General features: G+C 39.6%; 1 protein-coding gene across 4 annotated transcripts in view; it reads right to left on the reverse strand.

Annotated features, from left to right (window-relative positions):
* The window catches only part of NEK10 (NIMA related kinase 10), a 376,851-nt gene that overhangs the window by 291,726 nt on the left and 58,991 nt on the right, over positions 1-26,134 (reverse strand). For all 4 annotated transcript variants that reach the window (XM_008266079.5, XM_008266081.5, XM_002716230.6 and 1 more), the window contains exons 10-14: positions 17,755-17,834; positions 17,057-17,143; positions 10,790-11,014; positions 6,884-7,023; positions 4,260-4,321 (exon numbers count right to left, since the gene is read on the reverse strand). In XM_008266079.5, coding sequence (XP_008264301.3) covers positions 4,260-4,321; positions 6,884-7,023; positions 10,790-11,014; positions 17,057-17,143; positions 17,755-17,834 — 594 coding nt within the window. The remainder of the gene's footprint in view (positions 1-4,259; positions 4,322-6,883; positions 7,024-10,789; positions 11,015-17,056; positions 17,144-17,754; positions 17,835-26,134) is intronic.

Here is a 26,134-nt window from a genome sequence, read left to right on the forward strand (position 1 = left end):
CTATGAAATTTATATTTATTAAATAAAAGCTTTTTTTAAAAAAAGACACTGCAAATTTAAAAAAAAAAAACAGAAATTTACAGATTCATGCCATCCCAATCAAAATGAATTATCTTCTGAGATAAAAAAAAAAAAAAACAATGTTAAAATCCATATGGAAACACAAGAGACCTCCAATAGCTAAAGCCATCTGAAGCAACAAAAATAAAGTTGGGAGCATCACAATACCTAATTTCAATACGTACTACAGGGAAGTTATAATCAAAACAGCCTGATACTGACACAAAAATAGACATGCAGGACAATGGATCAGAATAGAAACTCCAGAAATTAATCCATGCAGCTTCAACCAACTAGTTTTTGACAAATGAGCTAAAATCAATCCCAGAGAAAGGATAATCTCTTCAATAAATGGTGTAGGAAAAATTGGATCTCTACATGCAAAGTATGAAACAAGACCCCTACCTTACACCTTATATAAAAATCAATTCACAATGGATCAAGGATCTAAATATGTGGCCTGATATCAAATTACTAGAGGGAAACTCTGAAAGACATTGACACAGGCAGAGAGTTCTTGGAAAAGATCCTAGAGGCAGAGGCAATCAAAGCGAAAAATAGACAAATTGGATTACATCAAGCTGAGAAGCTTCTGCACTGCAAAGGAAACATTCAAAAAAGTGAAGAGGCAACTGACAGAATGAGAGAAAATATTTACAAACTATGCAACTGACAAACGATTGATATCTAGGATCTATAAAGAGCTCAAGAAATCCAACAAACACAAAACAAACAACCCAGTTAAGAAATTGTTAAAGGACATAAACAGGCATTTTTCAAGGAATGAAATACAAATGGCCAACGATCAGGATCACTAGCATCAGGGAAATGCAAATCAAAACCACTATCAGAGGCCAGCGCCACAGCTCACTAGCCTAATCCTTCGCCTGCGGCGTCGGCACTCTGGGCTCTAGTCCCAGTTGGGGTGCCAAATTCCGTCCCGGTTGCTCCTCTTCCAGTCTAGCTCTCTGATGTGGCCCAGGAAGGCAGTGGAGGATGGCCCAAGTGCTTGGGCCCTGCTCCTGCAAGGGAGACCAGGAGGAAGCACCTGGCTCCTGGCTTCTGATCAGCACAGCGCCAGCCATAGCAGCCATTTGGGGGGTGAACCAACGAAAGGAAGACCTTTCTCTCTGTCTCTCTCTCTCTGTCTAACTCTGCCTGTCCAAAAAAAAAAAAAAATGACTATCAGGTTTCACCTCACCCCAATTAGAATGGCTATCATCCAAAAATCAAAAAATAATAAATGCTGGCAAAGATGTAGAGAAAAACGTATCCTAATGCACTGTTGGTGGAAATGTAAACTTATACAACCATAATGGAAGACAGTACAGAGATTCCTCAGAAATCTGAAAATAGAACTATCATATGACCCAGCCATCTCACTCCTTGGAATTTATCCAAACAAAATGAAATAAGCATATGAAAAAGTTATTTGTACCCCCATGTTTATTGCAGTTCCATTCACAATAAGAGCTAAGATATAAAATCAACCCAGATATCCATCAACAGATGACTGGATAAAGAAATTGTGGTAATATACATTATAGAATACTATTCGGCCAAAAATTAATGAAATCCTATCTTTTGCAACAAAATAGATGCAACTGAAAACCAATATGCTTAATGAGATATCCTGTCCCAAAAGACAAATATCATATGTTTCTTCTGACATGTGGTAGTTAATATAGAATACCAAAAAAATGTATAGGAATGAAATGGACATCTTGATATTTGATTTTTATTTTTAACTCTTGTGTATACTCCTATGGAACTGTGGTCTTTCTGTTTTTTTACTTGCTGGATATTATGATTAATGATGGATTAAGCCTATGATTATAGAGTAAACTGAAAGCACATTTTTACAACAATTAAAAAAAAGGAAGGAAGGAAAGAAGGAGGGAGATTGAGGGTGGGGAAAAATTTGGGATAATTAATATACAGAGTACAAAAATGTGTAACATATATGAGCAAATTGACATTATGAGATTTGATGATTGTTTATAGCCCTTGTCTACACTCTTGAGGAACATTGTTTTGTTTTGTTTTTACTCACTATTTACTGCATTCTTTATTGAGTGGAAATTTAAACTTACGATTATAAAGAAAATCTACTAAAGTATGCCATTGTAAAATTTAAATAAAAATAAGAAAGAAGGAGGGGAGAGGGTGGGAATGAGGGAGAGATGGAAAATATGGTGGGAAGTATCCTTATACATGAAATACAAAAAAAAAAGCTATTGTAAAAATTAAAGGAAAAAAGAAAAGAAAGAAGGAGGGTAGTTTGAGGGAGCCAAGTATGGTTATCTTCTTAGAATTATATCTATGAAACACAAGAAATCTGTTCTCCTTCTATTAATAAAAATTAAGGAAAGATAAAGTATATAAATTTAAAGTGTTTAAATACAGTAAAATAAAAAACATAAATTTTAAATAGGAACAGAGAAAAAGAATCCTAAAAGCCTTTTTTAAACTTTTATTTATGGATTACAATGGCTTCCCCCCCCATAACTTCCCTCCACCCGCAACCCTCCCCTTCCCTGCTCCCTCTCCCCTTCCATTCACATCAAGATTCATTTTCAATTCTCTTTATATACAGGAGATCAATTTAGCATATATTAAGTAAAGCTTTCAGCAGTTTGCACCCACACAGAAACACAAAGCGAAAAATACTGTTTGAGTACTAGTTATAGCATTAAATCACAATGTTCAGCATATTAAGGACAGAGATCCTACATGAGCAGTAAGTGCACAGTGACTCCTGTTGTTGACTTAACAAATTGACACTCTAGTTTATGGTGTCAGTAATCACCCCAGGCTCTTGTCATGAGTTGCCAAGGCTATGGAGGCCTTTTGAGTTTGCCAACTCTGATCATATTTAGACAAGGTCATAGTCAAAGTGGAAGTTCTCTCCTCCCTTCAGAGAACGGTACCTCCTTCTTTGATGACCTGTTCTTTCCACTGGGATCTCACTCGCAGAGATCTTTCATTTAGGTCATTTTTTTTGCCAGAGTGTCGGTTTTCCATGCCTAAAATACTCTCATGGGCTTTTCAGCCAGATCCGAATGCCTTAAGGGCTAAAAGAATCCTAAAATCTTTACACTCTTCATTTTAAATAGTTAACTATGAATATAACCTCTCTTTGTAGTTTTAGAAATTAAAGAATACATATAGAATGATCATAAAAATTTAAGGAAAAGAAACAAGAATAACAAACTTTAAAAAAAGAAAATGAAAGCTACTGGCAGAACTAGTTAATGCCTTCCTAGACTTACTCAAATACAAATATTTACATGGAGGAAGGAACAAAATGTATTTACTTATTGCTACTTTTTTGGTAGGCATTAAATATACAAATTAGTGGTCTCTGTTATGTAGCACAGTTATATTATAACCCCAAAGAACTCTACCTACCTTACTGCATATAATCTTCATAGCTATTTTGTAAATAATTTCTAACTTCCTGTTTTATGCTTGGGAAAATAAGACTTAGCAATGTTAAGGCATTTCTTCTAGGAGCTAAGGCAATAAGATGTGATAGCAGAAACTCCACCTCCATCTAGGTAATACCAAATATCCTGTCCTTCCAGCTACCCCTGATTTACTGAGCTCCCCCAGGGACTTCCTCCTTAAGTAATGTGAACCTTTAATAACATTTATGGATTTGTATATTTTGAAGTGAAAGTTGGATGTATTGTATTGAACCCCCCCAAAAACATCTCCCCTATAAAATTCAGTAAACAGGAGGTAGCTTTTGAAATACAAACCAAAACACAGGTTAGATATACAGATGAGTATATTTATATGTTCATTTATTTAATTATATAACTGCATAAATATTATATTAATTAATGACTTATACTCTGAAATTGGCTTCTTGGCCATTAATATTTTGCTCGGTTATGACTCTTGTCCATAACCCAAAGAATGCTACAGGATCAGAATTAAGGCCATTCAGGCTACACATAACTTAGGAAAGAAACAGCAACATCAATTAACCACATGGTCAGACCTTTTTAAGTCAAGTGAGTTAAAGGAAGAAGGACAAAAATTAAAAAATGGAAATATCTAACTTAAACAAGAAATGTTAAAATTTTTTAAAATCACATGATGGTATCCTACTTTGTGGGGTTCACAGTGCCAAGAGAGGATTACTCATGATCTGCCTATGGGAGCCTGACCTGGGAGAGCAGAGTTCTCACCTGGACCACCTGGTGGGCATTGGTGTCATTGAGCACCAGTTCCGTGAGGGCGGCACAACAGGCTGCAATGAGAAGCCAAGAGCACGGTCAGCAAGGTCCTCGCAATCAGTACACTTTCCTAGCAACACTCGGATTCCGCCGGGTGTTCACTTCAATGTCCCCACTCAAGAACACTGTTTTCCTGCTGGCACAGCTCTGGGGGAATGATTCCTAATGTTCTAATTTATGTGCATATACATCCCATCACAGTCTTTTATTAAGCACGTACTGTGTGCCAGGAGGCAGGGACTCTGTCTCTCAGGTTCATTCCAATCCCCAGTGCCCAACATGTGCCTGGTACTTAGGTTCTCAATAAATACACCTACAATGCTAGATAGATGAACACATGTTTTCTATGTATTGTCCTCACACGTGATCCTTGTCATCGGAATGTGTACTATGATTAAGTTTTACTTATGAGAAGACAGGTTCTGACAGGTGAATAGATTAGGCCATACAACCAGAGTGGAAGGGGTCAACAGGGGGAGCCTAGTCTGTCAGACATTCAATTCAGCATGCCTCCCACAGTCATCACGGCAGCCTCTGGTGGTATTCTGCACTGATCTTTGTTCTCCCAGAGGCATGCCAGCTGCTGTGGTAAGGAGCACTCAGATGACAGAGTCCCTGCTGGTAGTCCAGACTGCGCTAAAGGTTTTATGTACATCCTCTGGTAATTCTCACAAAAGTCTTCTAATTACGACACCATTACTGGCTGACACAGACAGTATGCCTGTGACTTGGCAGTGGAGATGCTGCTTAGGGGTGCCCAGATCCAACATGAGAGTGTCTGGGTTTGAGTCCTATTCCTGGCTCCTGACTCCAGCTTCTTGCTAATGTGCAGTAGATCCCTGTCACCCACATGGAAGACCTGGATTGAATTCCTGGCTCCCAGAGTCAGCCGGGCCTAACCCTAGCAATTGCAGGATAGGAATTTTTTCTCTCTCTGCCTCCCTCTCTTCCCCTCTCAAAATAAATAAATAAATAAATAAAAACTAAGCTGAGACTCACAGAGGTTAAAGAACTTGTCCAAAGCCATATGGCTGCCAAAGTAGATGGAGCCAAACTTAGACCCTATTCTTAACTCCTTAACTTTTTATTTTTATTATTTTTCCCTTTTTATTTAGGTATTAAATAAGCTATGTAAAGCAAGTGTACAGCTCCATGAGCCATCCTATTTCTATATACCCTGAAGCTACCCCCCACCCAGAGGCTCCCTCGTGCCCCTCTGAGGACATAAATCCTCCTGTAATCCCACATTATGGGTCACTGCTCTTTTGACATCTATCGCCATCAATCTCACCCACTCTCTCAGGAGTCCAAGAAAGTCTGGGTGCTCTGAGAGTGAGGTGATCACACTTCCAGGGAGCCATCACATAGGGAGCTGCCAACACAAGCCCTGTGTTGAGACCAAGGCCTTCAGAGTGAGCAGAAAGAACAACTGGAGGGTCCCATTTCCCTGTCTGCCTATGTCAGTGAAGAAACATCTCCATTCTTCAGGAGGAAACACTGGGGATCAAAGAAAGGCTGCCATCTCCTGCCCGCACTCCCTCATCCCTCTCCCACCCTCTCTGCTCCTCCATCTCAGGTTCTCCTTGACCTTTAATGGGCCCACACCACACTCTCTGCTCCCTTTATGGCAGCTACAAGAGCACCAGCTTAGCCAGAAACCCTCAGACTGCACTGTAGCCCCACTTGTCCCAAAGGCCAGGTGCCACCATGCACCTGTTCAAGGCAGCCTACCCCCAACAGCATATGCAAGCATCGCTTCTATTGCTTTCATGTGAAACGTACACACAGGGGTAGCACGTCTCTCTGTCCTCTCTTTGGAGCTCATACATGTGAGGAAGGCACCCTCTTGCATCTGGTGAGATGGGAATATGTGCAGTAGATTCTCCCTTAGGTAAGGTGGTCCAAGATTTAGAAATTTCTAGGAAGTATGACTCTGGACACAGATCAAACTGCATTTTCTAACCTAGCTTTGCCAGTAATAAAACTAATATTCACTTTCTTCTCATTTTAAAATTTTCTACTTATATATTTGAGAGACATAGAAAGCAAGCTTCCATCTGCTGGTTTACTCCTCAAATGCCTACAGCAGCTAGAACTGAGCCAAGCTACATCCTGGAGCCAAGAACTCAGTCCAGGTCTTCAACGAGGGTGACAAGAACCCAGCTACTTGAGCCATCCCTGCTGCCTCCCAGGGTATGCACTACCAGGAAACTAATCAGTAACCAGGGCCAGGGATTGAACTGGGGTTCTCCTGTGTGGGACACAGATGTCCTAACTGGCTTCCTAAGTGCAGGGTCAAACACCTGCCCCATTGTCCCATCTCATTAAGTCAGGCTTCCGTGCATACTTTTCAATGAGTTCAGAACGTGGAAGGGAGAGAAAAGCTTGCTGTTTTACTAACCCGCAAGTCCAGCACTGACTTCTGGCAACCACATGGGTTTCACTCTAGATTTTTGCAAAGTTATAAAATGTGCCTAACTAACATTATCACACTAATCTTGAAACAGAGACTAGTAATACAGAATAGCAAATTATATAATATTGAATAATAAGCCATAGTAACATAACATAAACACCTGCTTGAAGAGAGAAGGTATTTTCTTGTATTTCTCGAGGGCTCAAATCTTCTGACAAATGAAGCTGCTGGATCCGGCCTGCAGCATTTGCGCTAGACAAGCTTCCAAGGGAGGAGCGATCAGAAACAAAATTTCTGTCTCTGGAAAAAAAGAGGTAAATGCACAGACCATTTATCAGTTTTTCTTCGTGCTCACTGTCTTCTTCTGTGTTATTTTTATTATTTCGCTTTCCTTCCACCTAGAATTGATTTCTGTGTGTGGTGTGAGGTAGGAGCCATATCTTCATTTCTTTTATGGCTGCTAAAATACTTCCTGAAAAGACTGCTCTTTCTCTTGCTCTGCACAGCTCACCACCTTGGTTTGTGAACTCTGTTTTGCTTCAGTTAATTCACATGAATATATCTCAGTTTTGATTGTTCTGAATTTTCTTTTTCCATGAAATTCCAATCTTCCTTTATTTTAGGAAAGTCCTTTTCTGAGATACTTCTAATTTTTGTTCCTTTTTATATTTCTCTGTATCTCTGGGATCTCAATTATCTACATGTTGAAAACTGATGTACTAGGCCAGCGCCGTGGCTCACTTGGCTAATCCTCCACCTGCGGTGCCGGCACCCTGGGTTCTAGTCCCAGTTGCTCCTCTTCCAGTCCAGCTCTCTGCTGTGGCCCGGAAGGGCAGTGGAGGATGGCCCAAGTGCTTGGGCCCCTGTACCCACATGGGAGACCGGAAGGAAGCACCCAGCTCCTGGCTTCATAGCTTCAGCTGTAGCAGCCGTTAGGGGAGTGAACCAACCGAAGGAAGACCTTTCTGTCTCTCTCTGTCTATAACTCTACCTGTCAAATAAAAAGAAGAAGAAAGAAAACTGAGGTACTGACCTTCCCTTCACTTCTGAATTACCTTCCTGTCTTTGTCTTTTTCCTGTGTATTCTATATTATCTTTTAAGCTTCTTCTCTATTTCACTACTCTCAGTGTTTTTCTGGTATCCCAGTGAACTCATCGGTTCCATGGGTTTTATTTAGTCCTTGTGTTCTTTCTTCTGCAATCTCCTGCCATTCCTGTTGTCTTATCTCACCTTTAATCTCATTTCATGAACTCAAGTTCTGCTTACTGTCTGTTTTTCTGTGTTCTTAGTGCGCTGGCTTCTACAATATATGGATGCTTCACCTGTCCTTTGTCTGCCTTGGTCCCTTTTGCTTTACAGGACTGCTGTCGTTTTTTCACTTCTCTCTGATTTGTGACTGCAGTTCCATCTGAATTTATATGTGCCCAATATAATGCAGATGGAGTATCTTTGATTTCCATCCCAGATAATCTGGGTCCACTGGTATCCTTCCTTCAATGGGCATGGAAATGGGCAGAGAGACAGTCACAAAAGGGGTGATCTTATCAGTCAACATGATCATCTGAAGACTCAAATGGTAGGGATCTCTCCAAGTTATAGAGAACATGGAGCCCTGTGGGAACTGCCTTTGAATTTGGGATTGCAGATGAAAGGGCATGGACAGATTTCTAAAAACTGCACTGACAATAGTGACTATTCATACTCAAGCCACCAGACAACCTGGAAACCTCCACCCCCTAGTACCTGCTCCAGGCAGCCTAAGGGCAGGCACAAGCTGTGAACGGATATTGTTTACCCAGCTGGGGTAATAAATTCTCCCAGAGCTCCAGAGACATATTTAACATTGAGTAAGGGTTAACACATCATCTTCCCATGGAAGAGCTTTCTAACACTGACCAGGATACAGACTACAAAATAACTCTTTAAACATGAAAGAACTTTTTCTATTATGGATACATATGACTTAACAAAAGAGAAAGCTAGTACCTGATATTAGACTCAACTCTGTGCAAGAAAAAAGGCAGATTTTCATCATTAAAGTATTGCTGAACTATTATAGAATTTTTTATTATTAAATAAAGCTACTTTCTGAAAGGGCAAACCACAGTGTTGTAATAACTCTGACTGACAAATACTAAATAATACCATAACCAACATCATCATCACCATCAACATCCTACAAACCCAAGCAAAAAAATCTTTGGCAATTATAATTATTTTGACCAAGGAGCTAGCTTACTATGTCACAACATTTTTGGAAGATTAATACTTTACATCTTAAAGTAACTGAGGGGCGGGTGTCGGGTGCACTGTTTAAATTGCCACTTGGAATGCCTGCTTCCCATACTGGAGGGCCTGGGTTGGAGTCCTGTCTTTATTTCTCATTCCAGATTCTTGCTAATACACAGTCTGGGAGGCAGAAGGTGATGGCTCAAGTTCTTGGGTCCCTGAAACTCATGTGGGAGACCTAGATTGAGTTCCTAGCTCTTGGCTTTAGCCTGACCCAGCCCTGGTTACTGTGGGCTTCTGGGGAGTGCACCAGTGGATGTAAGATCTCTGTCTCCCCCTCTTTCTCTCTCTGTATGTTTGTACCTAAGCTTTTCAAATAAATAAAACACATTTTTTAAATTAAAAACAAATGAAGTAATTGGGACATTCATAAAAGCAAGAAGACTGTCAATGGTTTATAAATTTTTCTCTTTTGTTTCAGTAACAACAGAAATCATGAGCAATGTTACAGTTTGTATTTGCTCTTGTGCTTTGAAATGTTCCCTCAGAGAAAATGAAATTGGTAACACACAGTTCTGCAATATTCCTGGAAGAATAAAATGAACGAAATCTTAATAATATTGATTTGATAACATCTGGTTTTATTAAAATTAAGTCACTCTGCTTTTATTAGGATGGGCTTTATTTACGTACTACTGATCATAAACATGACCTGTTTCAGACAGACATATTTATTTTTAACTCTGATTCAGCATCCACAGAGATGAGTTACGCTTTTGTAAGTAACTGAATTTTCCCATGGATGGTACCAAAAATATATTCTTACTCAATACTTCATAAAATATAATAGTCACATTGCAACATAATTCCAAAGAACCCTTTTAAAATTTGTTTGTTTGAAAGGCAGAGAGAGAAAGAGACAGACAGAGTGAGAGAGATCTCCCAAATGGCTGCAAAGGCCAGGGATGAACCAGACCAAAGCCAGGAGCCAGGAGCTTTTTCCAGGTCTCCCATGTGGGTGCAGGGGCCCAAGCACTTGGAACATCTTCTGCTGCCTTCATAGGCACATTAGCAGGAAAGCTGGATGAGAAGTGGAGTAGCCAGGACTCAAACCAGAGTCCATATGGGATGCTGGCACTAAAGGCAGAGGCTTAACTTTATGCACCACAGCGCCAGCCCCAGAATTTCAATTTGAAGCTATATTAACAAACCAGCCCTTCCCCATACTCACAGCTTAGAATATCACTGGAATACTTTAAAAGGTCATAATATCCACTTTAAAGGACTGCACATAAAGATGATAGAGAAAAGTACAGCAACTCAACCAGCATCAGTAACATAGCAACCATTTGATTGATCACATTCTTTTTATATTAAATAAGAATTATGCATTTGTTCCTTTAATATAGACTTTGTTTTTCTTTTACAAAGAGATGATATACATGCACATGTTAACATTTTAGTATAATATCAGCATTATTGCGCTTGTTGAAATTACAAAGTGCATACACTGATTTAAGGAAAAGATGCAAGACAAATATTTTCTTTACTAGATTTCCACTGATGGCCTTGTACATGCCCGCCATTGAACTGGAGGCTGCTGATACAAAGACAAATAGGAGAGCTCCCAAGGCATATAAAAGATAAACACTCCTGACTTTGATTTAGAGCATTCTTACTACAGGTATAAACAGCTCAGGAAAATATGAATGACCAAACAAACAAACAAAACCCCAAAGCAGGAGGGAAGGAGGTCAGTGTGGACCTAATCTGCCAGCTTGACATGGAGGACCCAGCCTCTGCGAAGTCGGCAAAGGAGACGCAACCCAGACTCACCCTCGTAAAAGGTGAAGCAGCTGCTTGATGCCTCCCCAAACGCGGATCTCCACACTGGTCTCGGGGTCCTCACAAAGCTGCACCAGGATCCAGACGACACTCCAGAGCAGCTTCAGGTGGTCGGAGTGGAGCAGACTCAGGAGGACGGGTACGCCCTCGTAGAGCTTCACCTGCTCCTTCACCTGGGGCTCGGCACAAAGCAGGCGCAGCAGCTCCGCCGTCAGCCTGGAAGGGCAGGAGGGGACTCGCAGCATCACCAGTCAGTGGCTTTACATTTAGGCCAAGGCTCTCACCACGGCACGCGATGTAACACTGGCGTTTTCTACGTCATGAGTCACACTGCACTGTCTGAAAAGGGCCATATCAAAGCCAAGTGTCTTTGGCTTTGCTGACCACACGATCTCTGTCACAACCACTCATCTACGCCAAGACAGCATGAAAGCAGCCACAGACAGCACACAAACACGAACGAATGGGCATGGCTGGGTTACAATAGTTCTGTATTCACAGAAACAAGTGGCAGGCCAAGTGTAGCCTGAAGGGCATGGTTTGCTGACCACTGTTCTAAATCATGCCCTTATTGTATCCTCGTGGGTCTGACCCAAAGTCTACTGACCAGCAGGTGTATACTGAGCACAGACACTATGATTAGCACTGTGCCAAAGATAATAATAGATTTAATCTTGTCTTCAGAAACTAGTTGCAAAAATAAGACACTCATAGGAAATTTCAAGAATGTTACTATTCAGGGTACTTAAGTCAAAGTGCCCAGAGCCTTATCTAAAGAGTTAAATAAAACTGATACTTAAGGTACAAGGCCCAGAATAGCAAGGAAACTATGATAATACACGTTTCATAGAATCAACCTAGCCCCGCCGTCTCACAATTCTCAACACCCCCCCCGAAAGATGGTGTCATCCACTCCCATGGCTACAAACTCTCAGCATAGACATTGCTCCTCACCAAAGTGACATTCCACAAGTGTGCAGAAAACATCACCCTATGGCTAAACTCAAAATTGTTCTCCCCCTCTCCAGATCTGTTCTTCTGAGATCCCGAGTCCTGACTCCTACGATCAGCACAGTCTTTCTAACTTTCCAAGCCAGAAAACTGGGAGTCCTCAGAATACATCTTGTCCTTACACACCCCATCACTGCCAATCAAGAGCCCATAGTCACTCCTATTATCTAGGCAGCTCCTAGGATTAAAGCTTCTGAAAGCTACACAATTTGTTAACTCCACTGCTCTCATCCTTGGGATCCTTAGGCACCCTCCAGCCCCTCCGTCATCTCCCAGTTCCATAATCTCATTCCCGTGCTGCTTTATACTCCCAGTTTTCTGTGGCTTCTCTCCCTCCTGATGTTCTGCTCTGACACTAAGAACATAGGGTCTAGGGGTCAGCACTGAGGGGCAGTGGGCTAAGCTGCTGTCCGTAACACTGGTATACCCTATTGGAGCACCAGCTCAAATCCCAGCTGCTCCACTTCCCATTCAGCTCCCTGTTAATGAGCCTAGGGAAAGCAGGGGACAGTGGCCCAAGTACTTGGGCCCCTGCTACCTATGAGGGAGATCTGGATGGAACTCCAGGCTCCTAGCTTCAGCCTGGCCCCACTACAACCACTGTAGCCATTTGGAGAATGCAATAACAGATGAAAGGTGTACTCTGTGTGTCCATCTACTGAATCACTCTAATACCTCATAATTAAACAGTGATTTACTGTCTGTCTCCACCCTACATGATATCCTCATATCTTAATTGCCTTTGGTTTTCTAATACCTGGTAGAGTGTGGCACTTCACTTGTTGGATCTATCAGTTCAGATAGCTATGTCTCTAAGCTAAGCCCTCTCACTGTTGTCTGAATTTAACACTTCTGTAAAAAGCATTAAATCAGATTGTAAGAAAAATCCAGAAGGATTTACTGTGTCAGAGCCTCACTGCTTGGGATTTGTTACCTATTTTCCCTCTTTAGAAACTTATAACTTATTCCACTAGATATCATATGATGCAGACTGAAACTTTAAACACAGCAACAGCAACCTAGTAACTATTTGGGAACCTAGTAACTATTTGGGAACAGTAATTCTTTAGAACAATATCCAATTCAAGTGAAAATAAATCCATTTTATAGCAGATTCTATTTTAAGTTATAACAAGTGATCATAAAACAAGTCAGAATATATCTTATATTGATGCCTTAAACAAAATGGTTTTTAGCAATCTAATTATTTATTCCACGCACAATTTGCAGTTACTGAAAGTAGAGCAACCTCATAGTTTCTTTCCCTAAAAATACAAATGTAAATAAGTGCAATTAAAAAACATTAAAGAAGCCATCATATATGTAATTAGATTCTATGCCAAGACCTAAAAGTAATGCAGAACTGAAGATAAATCAATATACCCCTTTGCTCTAGTCTTTTTATATAAACTTAAAAAGAAAATAAATGCCAAGCTGACTCATGGTATTCAGTGAACAATATAAATAACATATGCAAGGTGCTTCAACATTCACAAATCAATAAACATCATAAGTCACATCAATAAAATGAAGAACAAAAACCATATGGTCATCTCAGTAGATGCAGAGAAAGCATGTGATAAGATTCAACGCACCTTCAAGATTAAAAACCCTCCACAAATTAGGTATAGAAGGAACATTCCTCAAAATTATAAATCCTTAGGGTTTTCCCTTAGGGCTCTGGGAAGGTTTTGTTGCCCCGTGTTATCAGGTAACCCATCTGGTCCTGAGGAGAGAATTCTCCTGGGAGCTTTGGGGGCAAAGGGTTTCAATAGATGGTTCTCAAACAAAGTAATACAAATGGCCAACAAACATATGAAAAAAAAAACTCAACATCAGTAGCCAGCAGGGAATCAAAGCAAAGCTACAATGAGATATCCCCTCATCCCTGTCACCACGGCTAAAATCCAAAACACAGACAGTGACAAATGCTGGCAAGGATGTGGACAAAGGGGAACATTTATACACTGTTGGTGGGAATGTAATTAGTGCAGTCACTGTGGAAAACAGGGTGGAGATTTCTTTAAAAAAACAGAAAATATACTTGCCATATGATCTGACAATCCCACTACTGGGTATATACCCAAAAGTCTTGAACACAATGTATCAAAAGGATACCTGCACCATCATGTGAATAGCAGCACTGTTCACAATAGCCAAAATTTGGAATCAACCAAGGTTTCCCTCATCAGATGTATGTATAAAGAAAATGTGGTATAAATACATAGTGGAATATTATTCAGCTATAAAAAGGAATGATATTCTACCATTTGCAACAAAATGGATGCAACTGGAAGCCTTCACATTGAGTAAAATAAGCAGGACACAAAAAGACAAATATTACATGTTCTCCCTTATATGTGGGAGTTAAATTTAAAAAAACAAAAAAAAAGGTTTTGTGAATCAGTATTGCTGCATATTTTTTCAAAAGTTTGTCTTATAAATTTGTCAATCAATGGTTAAGAATGTTATACTACTAGTTTTAATGATCTCTGGTTATTTTAAAATTTACTGGATATGGGAGAAATGGTCATTTTTTTCTTTCAATTATTGTATATAGCTGTTGTATAATCCTACTATCTAGGGTCTTTTTGTTTTTTACTTGTTAAACTTCTTTTTGGTGAAGTATTAGGCCTTTTTACTATAATATAAATTTAAAATGTTATCTCAAATACCAAAAAGAGGGGGGTAGAATATTAAGCCAGCACTTGTGATGCCAGCAACCCACATGGACACTGGTTCAAGTCCCAGCTGCTCCGTTTCCAATCCAGCTCCCTGCTAATATACATGGGAAAGCAGTAAAAGATTGCCCAGATGCCTGGGAACCTGCCACCCACATGGGAGATACCCAGAAGAAGCTCTGGGCTCCTGACTTTGGCCTGGCACAGCCTTAACCATTACAGACATTTGGGGAGTATACCAGCGAATGAAAGACATCCCTCCCTCTATATCTATCTCTCCTTCTCTGTCTGTAATACTGCCTTTTAAATACATAAAAAATAAATCTTTAAAAAAAAAAAAAAACAAGACAGAAAGGGAGAAGGAGGGTAGGAGGGAGAGATGGGCAGAGAAGAAAAGGAGAAAAGGAATATCATTAAGTTCTATAAGAACTGCATCTATAAAGCACAGTGAATCTGTTAAAAACTAATTTAAAAAGACTCCACTAAAGACTATTAGAACTTTTTTGAGTTTGGTAAAGTGGCAGCATATAAAATCAACACAAAAAATTCAATAGCCTTTGTATACACAGATAAATGCCATGGCTGAGAAAGAACTTCTAAGATCAATCCCATTCACAATAGCTACAAAAAAAAATCAAATGCCTTGGAATGAATTTAAACAATGATATCAAAGATCTCTACAATGAGAATTATAAACCATTAAAGAAAGAAATATAAGACACAAAAAACAGAAAAATTTTCCATGTTCATAGATTGGAAGGATCAATATCATCAAAATGTCGATACTACCAAATCAATTTACAGATTCAATGTGATACCAATCAAAATACCAACAAGATTCTTCTCAGATATAGAAAAAATGATGCTGAAATTCATATGGAAACACAGGTGACCCCAAATAGCTAAAGCAATATTATACAACAAAAACAAAACCAGAGGTACCACAATACCAGATTTCAAGACATACTACAAGGCAGTTATAATCAAAACAGCCTGGTACTGGTACAAAAACAAATGGATAGACCAATGAACAGAATAGAAATACCAGAAATCAATCCAAACATCTACAGCCAACTTATATTTGACAAAGGAGCTAAAATCAATCCCTGGAGCAAGGATAGTCTCTTCAACAAATGGTGCTGGGAAAACTGGATGTCCATATGCTGAAATATGAAGCAAGATCACTACCTTACACTTTACACAAAAATCCACTCAAAATGGATCAAAGACCTAAATCTATGACCTAATACCATCAAATTATTAGAGAACATTGAGAAACCCCCCCAAGAGATTACCACAGGCAAAGACTGCTTGGAAAAAACTCCAGGGGAACAAGCAATCAAAGCCAAAATTGACAATTGGATATCATCAAATTAAGAAGCTTCTGCACTGCAAAAAAAAAAAAAAAAAAAAACACTCAGCAAAGTGAAGAGGCAACTGACAGAATTGGAGAAAATATGTGCAAACTATACAACTGACAAAAGATTAATAACCAGAATATACAAAAAGCTCAAGAAACTCAACAACAATAAAAAAAAAACAGTTAAGAAATGGACAAAGGACATAAACAGACACTTTTCAAAAGAGGAAATCCAAATGGCCAACAGGCACATGAAAAAATGTTCAGGATCACTAGCCATCAGGGAAATGCAAATCAAAACAACTATCAGGTTTCACCTCACCCCAATTAGAATGGCTCTCATACAGAAATTAACAAATAACAAATGAAGGTGAGGATGTGAGGAAAAAGGCACACTAATCCACTGTTGGTGGGAATGTAAACTGGTGCAGCCACTGTGGAAGACAGTGTGGCGATACCTCAGAAATCTGAGTACAGACCTACCATATGATCCAGCCACCCTACACTTGGGAATTTACCCAAACCAAAAGAAATCAGCATATAAAAGAGTTATCTGCATCTCCATGTTTATTGCAGCTCAGTTCACAATAGCTAAGATACGGAATCAATCCAAATGCCCATAAACTTGAAGACTGGATAAAGAAATTATGGGATATGTACACGATGGAATACCACACAGTGGTAAAAAAAAAAAATGAAATCCTGTCATTTGGAACATAATCGATGAAACTGGAAAACATCATACTTGGTGAAATAAGCCAGTCCCAAAATGATAAATATCATAAATTCTTCCTGATCTGTGGTAACTAATAGAGCACCTAAAAGGTAATCTATAGAAGCAAAACTGATACTTTGAGATAGCCCCTTGTCTCAACTGTTAAGGAACATTTTTTTCATACTATTTGTTGAACTCTTAGTATAGAGTTAATCTTATGTGTATAAAGTTAATTGAAAATAGATCTTAGTAAAAAATAAGAATGAGAAAAGGAAAGGGAAGAGGAAGAAGGATGGGAAGGTGGGTACAGTGGGAAGAAGCACTATGTTCCTAAAGTTGCATTTATGAAATGCATGAATTTTTATACCTTAAATAAAAGGTTTCTGGGGAAAAACTTTAAAAATAATTAAAACTGAAAAAATGGCATACATAATAATAAGCACTCACATCTAATATAAGACGCTGCCTTTTTCCCCTGTTAGCAACCCTACCTTTTAGAAAGCAGGTCATATTCATGTAGAATCATCAACAGATTTTCCACAATGTTGAGTTCACTTATCTTCTCCCTACATTCTGGACTACAAATTGGAAATTATTAGTAAAAACATAGTTTACTACTCCCACTTATTTATTACCCTTTTCATTCCATCTCAAAGGAGAGACGATAAAAGAAAAAAAAGGAATCATGTCATTCAGCAGAAAGCAATGACCCACTTACTGCCATAAACATATATTTAAAATCTTTTCATCAGAATGAACAAGACACCTATACAAAGTCAAGTTTTCCAAGAATTTTATTAAGGCCAATAATGCTGGAAAACATTGTGGATGTTATGATGAATACACATGTGAGAATGATGAGAGAAAGTCAAGGAGATGGAGATTCAGTGCCCCAAAAAATACTGTGATAATTTTGAAAGCAGAAGTAACTGAGAGCCGAGTGGAAAAATCAAGTAAATATTTCAGGTCAGAAAGACACACAAACATGAAACTGCCATTTATCTCTCTGACTTTACATTTTAAAGTGATGCTTTCCATCCAGGATCCTCTTCAATATATAAATGTTATTTCATGCTTATTTTTCACAAACATGAACTAGGTAGGTAGCAAAGTCACTGCGCACTTCTGCACCACACTCACCGAAATCGCAGCAGCAGCAGAACTGTTAAGTACAGTAAGATACACTCACCTTTCTGCTAAGCTCGCCAGAGCTAGAAGGGCACCCAGGAGAACATTTGTGTCTCTGGCACCAAGTAGATTTACTAAAGTCTGAAAAATTAAGGAAAACAAAGTTTAATTTTAATAGTACTACAAGTTTCTTGAATGGTACACTGCTTGCTTCTAAAGATCAAAGAAAAGTGGTAAGTACTGTGGCATAGAAGGCTAAGCCTCCGCCTGCAGTGCAGGCGTCCCGTGTGGGTGCCGGTTTGAGTCCCAGCTGCTCCACTTCTGATTCAGCTCCCTGTGAATGTGCCCGAGAAAGCAACAGAGGATGGCACAAGTGTTTGGGCCCCTGCACCCATGTGGGAGATCCAGAAGAAGCTCCTGGCTTCTGATCAGCACAGCCCCAACCGTTGTGGCCAATTGGGGAATGAACCAGTGGATGGTAGATATCTCTCTCTCTCTCTCTCTCTGTATCTCTGACTTTCAAATGTAAATGAATAAATCTTTATTAAAAAAAGATCAAACAAGCTCAACCTTTTTTTCACTCAGTATTTTAAAATGTATGTGTGTACACAATTAGACACAAACCATACATATAATTTTACAGTTGATTTTTTTTCTTCTTCACGTTGTTGACTAATTTTTTCCATGGCATTAAAAATGTCTTTATATACATATTTGTTTTTTTTTTTTTTTTACATTTCTATCGCTGCTTTTATTTTATTTTTTTTTATTTTTTTTTTAAACTTTTATTTAATGCATATAAATTTCCAAAGTACGACTTATGGATTACAATGGCTTTCCCCCCATACCGTCCCTCCCACCCACAACCCTCCCCTTTCCCACTCCCTCTCCCCTTCCATTCACATCAAGATTCATTTTCGATTATCTTAATATACAGAAGATCAGCTTAGTATACATTAAGTATGGATTTGAACAGTTTGCTCCCACACAGAAACATAAAGTGAAAAATAATAGATGATTTTTTTAAATGATGATGAAATCAGAGCAGACCTATTGTCATGTTTAATCCCAGTGAGAGTCAAGTTGGGAATTGATAATTTCTTTCTTTCTTTTTTTTTTTTTTTTTTTTTTTTTTTTTTTTTTTTTTTTTTTACAGAGGATCAGTTTAGTATGCATTAAGTAAGGATTTCAACAGTTTGCACCCCCATAGAAACACAAAGTGAAATATATTGTTTGAGTACTCGTTATAGCATTAAATCTCAATGTACAGCACATTAAGGACAGAGATCCTACATGAGGAGTAAGTGCACAGTGACTCCTGTTGTTGACTTTACCAATTGACACTCCTGTCTATGGCATCAGTAATCTCCCTATGCTCCAGTCATGAGTTTCCAAGGCTATGGAAGCCCTCTGAGTTCTCCAACTCTTATCTTGTTTAGACAAGGTCATAGTCAAAGTGGAGGTTCTCTCCTCCCTTCAGAGAAAGGTACCTCCTTCTTTGATGGCCTGTTCTTTCCACTGGGATCTCACTCACAGAGATCTTTTGCCAGAGTGTCTTGGCTTTCCATGCCTGAAATACTCTCATGAGCTTTTCAGCCAGCTCCGAATGCCTTTAGGGCTGATTCTGAGGCCAGAGTGCTATTTAGGACATCTGCCATTCTATGAGTCTGCTGAGTATCTCGCTTCCCATGTTGGATCACTCTCCCCTTTATTTACTCCATCAGTTAGCGTTAGCAGGTACTAGACTTGTCTATGTGCTCCCTTTGACTCCCAGTCCCTTCACCATGACCAACTGTGAACTGAAACTGATCACCTGGAACAGTGAGATGGCATTGGTACATGCCACCTCGATGGGATTGAATTGGAATCCCCTGGTATGCTTCCAACTCCACCACTTGGGGCAAGTCAGCCTGAGCATGTCCCAAATTATACATCTCTTCCCTCTCCCATTCCCACCACCATGTTCAACAGGGATCACATTTCAGTTAATTTTCAACACTGAAGAATAACTGTGCATCAATTACAGATCTAAACCAGTCATATTAAGTAGAACAGATAAAAAAACTACTAAGAGGGATAATGTATTTAGTTGTTCATTAACAGTCAGGGCTATGCTGATCAAGCCACCATTTCCCATAGTGTCCACCTCACTCCAACAGGTTTCCCTCTTGGTGTTCAGTCAGTCGTCACCGATCAGGGAGAACATATGGTATTTGTCCCTTTGGGACTGGCTTATTTCACTCAGCATGATGTGTTCCAGATTCCTCCATTTTGTTGCAAATGACTGGATTTCGTTGTTTCTTACTGCGGTATAGTATTCTAAAGAGTACATATCCCATAATTTCTTTATCCAGTCTATCGTTGATGGGCATTTAGGTTGGTTCCAGGTCTTAGCTATTGTGAATTGAGCTGCAATAAACATTAGGGTGCAGACCTCTTTTTTGTTTGCCAATTTAAATTCCTTTGGGTAAATTCCAAGGAGTGCGATGGCTGGGTCGAACGGTAGGGTTATCTTCAGGTTTCTGAGGAATCTCCAGACTGACTTCCATAGTGGCTTGACCAGTTTGCATTCCCACCAACAGTGGGTTAGTGTCCCTTTTTCCCCACATCCTCGCCAGCATCTGTTGTTGGTAGATTTCTGCATGTGAGCCATTCTAACCGGGGTGAGGTGAAACCTCATTGTGGTTTTGATTTGCATTTCCCTGATTGCCAATGACCTTGAACATTTTTTCATGTGCCTGTTGGCCATTTGGATTTCCTCTTTTGAAAAATGTCTATTGAGGTCCTTGGCCCATCTCTTAAGTGGGTTGTTGGTTTTGTTTTTGTGGAGTTTCTTGATCTCTTTGTAGATTCTGGTTATTAACCCTTTGTCTGTTGCATAGTTTGCAAATATTTTTTCCCATTCTGTCGGTTGTCTTTTCACTCTCCTGACTGTTTCTTTTGCAGTACAGAAACTTCTCAATTTGATGCAATCCCAATAGTTGATTTTGGCTTTGACTGCCTGTGCCTCCCGGGTCTTTTCCAGAAATTCTTTGCCTGTGCCAATATCTTGAAGGGTTTCTCCAATGTTCTCTAGTAACTTGATGGTGTCAGGTCGTAGATTTAGGTCTTTAATCCATGTGGAGTGGATTTTTGTGTAAGGTGTAAGGTAGGGGTCTTGCTTCATGATTCTGCACGTGGAAATCCAGTTTTCCCAGCACCATTTATTGAATAGACTGTCCTTGCTCCAGGAATTAGTTTTAGATCCTTGATCAAATATAAGTTGGCTGTAGATGTTTGGGTTGATTTCTGGTGTTTCAATTCTGTTCCATTGGTCTATCCATCTGTTTCTGTACCAGTACCATGGTTTTTTAATTACAACTGCCCTGTAGTATGTCCTGAAATCTGGTATTGTGATGCCTCCGGCTTTGTTTTTGTTGTACAAGATTGCTTTAGCTATTCGAGGTCTCTTGTGCCTCCATATAAATTTCAGCACCATTTTTTCCAGATCTGAGAAGAAGGTCTTCGGTATCTTGATTGGTATTGCATTGAATCTGTAAATTGCTTTTGGGAGAATGGACATTTTGATGATATTGATTCTTCCAATCCATGAGCATGGAAGATTTTTCCATTTCTTGGTATCCTCTTCTATTTCTTTCTTTAAGGTTTTGTAATTTTCATCGTAGAGATCTTTAACGTCTTTGGTTAAGTTTATTCCAAGGTATTTGATTGTTTTTTGTAGCTATTGTGAATGGGATTGATCTTAGAAGTTCTTCCTCAGCCATGGCATTGTCTGTGTATACAAAGGCTGTTGATTTTTGTGCATTGATTTTATACCCTGCTACTTTGCCAAACTCTTCTATGAGTTCCAATAGTCTCTTAGTAGAGTTCTTTGGGTCCCCTAAATACAGAATCATGTCATCTGCAAAGAGGGATAGTTTGAGTTCTTCCTTCCCAATTTGTATCCCTTTAATTTCTTTTTCTTGCCTAATAGCTCTGGCTAGAACCTCCAGAACTATATTGAATAGCAGTGGTGAGAGTGGGCATCCCTGTCTGGTTCCAGATCTCAGTGGAAATGCTTCCAACTTTTCCCCATTCAATAGGATGTTGGCTGTGGGTTTTTCATAGATTGCTTTGATTGTATTGAGGAATGTTCCTTCCAAACCCAGTTTGCTTAGAGTTTTCATCATGAACGGGTGTTGTATTTTATCAAATGCTTTCTCGGCATCTATTGAGATAATCATATGGTTTTTCTTCTGCAGTCTGTTAATGTGGTGTATCACATTGATTGTCTTGCGCACATTAAACCATCCCTGCATACCAGGGATAAATCCCACTTGGTCTGGGTGGATGATCTTTCTGATGTGTTGTTGCATTCTATTGGCGAGAATTTTATTGAGGATTTTTGCATCTATGTTCATCAGGGATATTGGTCTGTAATTCTCTTTCAGTGCTGCATCTTTTTCCGGCTTAGGAATTAAGGTGATGCTGGCTTCATAGAAAGAATTTGGGAGGACTCCCTCTTCTTCGATTGTTCTGAATAGTTTGAGAAGAATTGGAGTTAGTTCTTCTTTAAACGTCTGGTAGAATTCAGCAGTGAATCCATCTGGTCCTGGGCTTTTCTTTGTTGGGAGGGCCTTTATTACTGTTTCAATTTCTGTCTCAGTTATGGGTCTGTTTAGGTTTTCGATGTCTTCCTGGTTCAATTTAGGTAGGTTGCATGTGTCCAGGAATCTATCCATTTCTGATAGGTTTCCCTGTTTGCTGGCATACAAGTCCTTGTAGTAATTTCTGATGTTTCTTTTTATTTCTGTGGTGTCTGTTGTTACATTTCCTTTTTCATCTCTGATTTTATTGATTTGGGTCTTTTCTCTTCTTTTTTTGGTTAGTTGGGCCAATGGGGTGTCAATTTTGTTTATTTTTTCAAAAAACCAGCTCTTCGTTTGGCTGATTTTTTGTAATGTTTTTCTTGATTCAATCCTGTTGATTTCTTCTCTGATTTTAATTATTTCTCTTCTCCTACTAGATTTGGGTCTGATTTGCTGTAGGTTTTCTAGATCCTTGAGGTGAATTGAAAGCTCATCTATTTGGTGTCTTTCCAATTTCTTGATGTAGGCACCTATTGATATAAACTTTCCTCTTAACACTGCTTTTGCTGTGTCCCATAAGTTTTGGTATGTTGTGCTGTTATCCTCATTTACTTCCAGAAAGTTTTTGATTTCTCTTTTGATTTCTTCTATGACCCATTGTTCATTCAGGAGCATGTTGTTCAATCTCCATGTGTCTGCGTATGCTCTAGGGATTCCTGAGTTGGTAATTTCCAACTTCATTCCTTTATGGTCTGAGAAGCTGCATGGTATGATTCTAATTCTTTTGAATTTGCTGAGGCTTGCTTTATGGCCTAGTATGTGGTCAATCCTAGAGAAGCTTCCATGGACTGCTGAGAAGAATGTAAAATCTTTAGCTGTAGGATTGAAAGTTCTGTATATATCTGTTAGATCCATTTGGGCTATAGTGTCGTTTAAATCTACTGTATCCTTGTTGATCTTCTGACCGGATGATCTGTCTATTTCTGAGAGTGGAGTATTGAAGTCCCCCAGTACTACTGTATTGGGGTCTAAGTCTCCCTTTAAGTCCGTTAATAAATCTTTTAGATAAACTGGTGCCCTGTAGTTAGGTGCATATACATTGATAATTGTTATATCTTCCTGTTGAATTGATCCCTTAATCATGATATAGTGTCCCTCTTTGTCTCTCTTAACAGTTTTTGTGGTAAAGTTTATGTTGTCCGATATTAAGATGGCTACGCCCGCTCTTTTTTCATTTCTGTTGGCATGGTATATCTTTTTCCAGCCTTTCACTTTCAGTCTGTATGGATCTTTGTTGGAAAGATGTGTTTCTTGTAAGCAGCAAATAGATGGGTTTTGTTCCTTAACCCAATCAGCCAATTGGTGTCTTTTAACTGGACAGTTCAGGCCATTCACGTTCAAAGTGACTAATGATAAGTGGTAACTTTGCCCTGCCATTTGCCAAAGATAAGTTCTAATATATGCTTTGAATTCCCTGTGATCTTTTGCTGTGAGGTTTCCTTCCTTGGTTTCCTTCCTTTACCTTCTTTCATATTGATGACCGTGTTTCTGTGTTTCTGTGTGTAACACATCTTTAAGCATCTTTTGCAGGGCTGGACGAGTGGCAACAAATTCTTTCAATTTCTGTTTGCAATGAAAAGTCTTTATTTCACCTTCATTCACAAATGATAGCTTTGCAGGATATAATATTTTGGGCTGGCAGTTGTTCTCTCTTAGTACCTGGGCTATATCTCGCCATTCCCTCCTAGCTTTTAGAGTTTCTGATGAGAAGTCAGCTGTGAGTCTGATTGGAGATCCTCTGAGAGTAATCTGACGTTTCTCTCTTGCACATTTTAGGATCTTTTCTTTATGTTTCACTGTGGAGAGTTTAATTACAACGTGTCGTGGTGAGGATCTCTTTTGGTCGTGTTTATTAGGGGTTCTGTGGGCTTCCTGTACTAGGATTTCTCTGTCCTTCTCCAAACCTGGGAAATTTTCTGCTAATATCTCACTAAAAAGGCCTTCTAATCCTTTCTCCCTCTCCATGCCTTCAGGAACTCCTAGAACCCGAATGTTGGGTTTTTTAATAGTATCCTGAAGATTCCCGACAATATGTTTCAGATTTCTAATTTCCTCTTCTTTTCTTTGGTCTGACTGTATCCTTTCCTGTTCTCTGTCTTCTAAGTCCGATATTCTCTCTTCTGCTTCACCCATTCTGTTTGTAAGGCTCTCTATTGTGTTTTTCATTTGATCTATTGAATTCTTCACTTCAGTCACTATCACAGTTTCCTGTTGTACTAGTTGTTTCGTTTCATTTTGATTCCTCCTTAATATTTCATTTTCACGAGAGAGATTTTCTATCTTGTCCAGTAAGGATTTGTGTAGTTCCAGAATTTGTTTTTGAGAACTTCTTAATGTTCTTATCAATTTTTTGAGATCTGCTTCTTGCATTTCTTCTATGTCATCATCTTCATAATCTTGAATTGGGGTGTCTTTTTCATTTGAGGCCGTCATGGTGACTTCCTTGTTTGTATTACCTCGGTTTTTGCGTTTGCTATTTGGCATATTGGAGATATTTGGTTTCTTCACTGTGGTGCTTTTTCTTGTTATACTATGACTCTAGATTAAGTGGACTATCTGTTTTTGATGGAGCCTTAGGGCTTGAGATGGGTGTGGCCTGAGAGCTCTGTTTGGTGTGCCAAAGGTGACACTCCCAGGTTAGGCGTGGTAAATCTCTCTCTCTCTCTCTCTTTTTTTTTTTTTTTTTTTGATTCAAAAGGGAAGTAATTCCGCACAGCTGAACGAAGTTGGAGGTAGTTAGCAGGCAAATGATATACCCACAGGAGCCAGAGATCGGAAGCTCTTTCCCAAGATCCCCACAGGGAATCTGTTCGGCCCTCAGAGTGGGCTCAAATTCTCCTTCAGCCTCCCACTGGGTTGCCAAAGTTACGGAATTGTAGCGTCTCTGGAGAGTGCTCACGTGAATTCCGTGAGTTCTCTCCCCCACCGTCTCTTTTTTCACAGTCTCAGTTCAGTAGCACCACAAATTTACTAGCTCCTAATCTCCTGTTAATTCGCCCCGCCCAGAGTCAGGTTTTTCTGCTAGGCTCAGGGCCGGTGCAGACCTGAGGTCGCTCTGCTTATGACGTATGTCCAAGATGGCGCCTGCTCTTTGTCTTGCTCGCCCTTGAGAGGTGAGCGGAGAGAGAGAAACCCGTGTCCGTACTAGTCACCCTTTTTTCTCTCTCTCTCTCTCTCTTCCAGTTAGCCTTGTGAACTTCCCCCCCCGGGGGTCGTTCCCTCTAGTCTCCTCTCTCCGCTTGCCTGCCGGTGTCTCGGGCTATTGAGGTTCGGCTCACCTCGCGTTCCAGCGCTGGTGTGTTGAGTCTGCCGCTGATGTCCCGAACTGTGGGCTCCCACGCTCTCCACGCAGGTCCGCTGTGAGTCACGCGTTCCGGAAGAGTTTCTTCTGCTGTTTCCTCCCCTACTCTTCCTTGAACCTGCAGTATCTCCACTTTTATTAAACTATCTCTCCCCAGACTATCAGTGTGCTCCCTTCCTATTTTTTGCTCTATCACATGAGCTTTATATACATATTTGTAAACAGAAAATAGAATCAAATTATTTATTATGGATTTAGTTATAGAATAATGAGAAATAGGATATCCTATTAGCCATAAATAGGTTCTTTAATATTTGTATTTTTTGTGGTTAGTACGAAGTTTTTTTTAAGATTTATTTGTTTATTTGAATGGCAGATAAAGAAGAGAGAGAGGTAAGAGAGAGAGAGAGATCTTCCATTTGCTGATTCAATCCTCAAATGGCTGCAACAGCTGGGACTAGGCCAGGCTGAAGCCAGAAGACAGGAATTCCAGGGGCCCAAGTACATAAACC

Source organism: Oryctolagus cuniculus, chromosome 4 (genome assembly GCF_051225735.1).
Source record: "Oryctolagus cuniculus isolate XC-2025 breed Fujian yellow rabbit chromosome 4, ASM5122573v1, whole genome shotgun sequence".
Lineage (NCBI taxonomy): Eukaryota > Metazoa > Chordata > Mammalia > Lagomorpha > Leporidae > Oryctolagus > Oryctolagus cuniculus.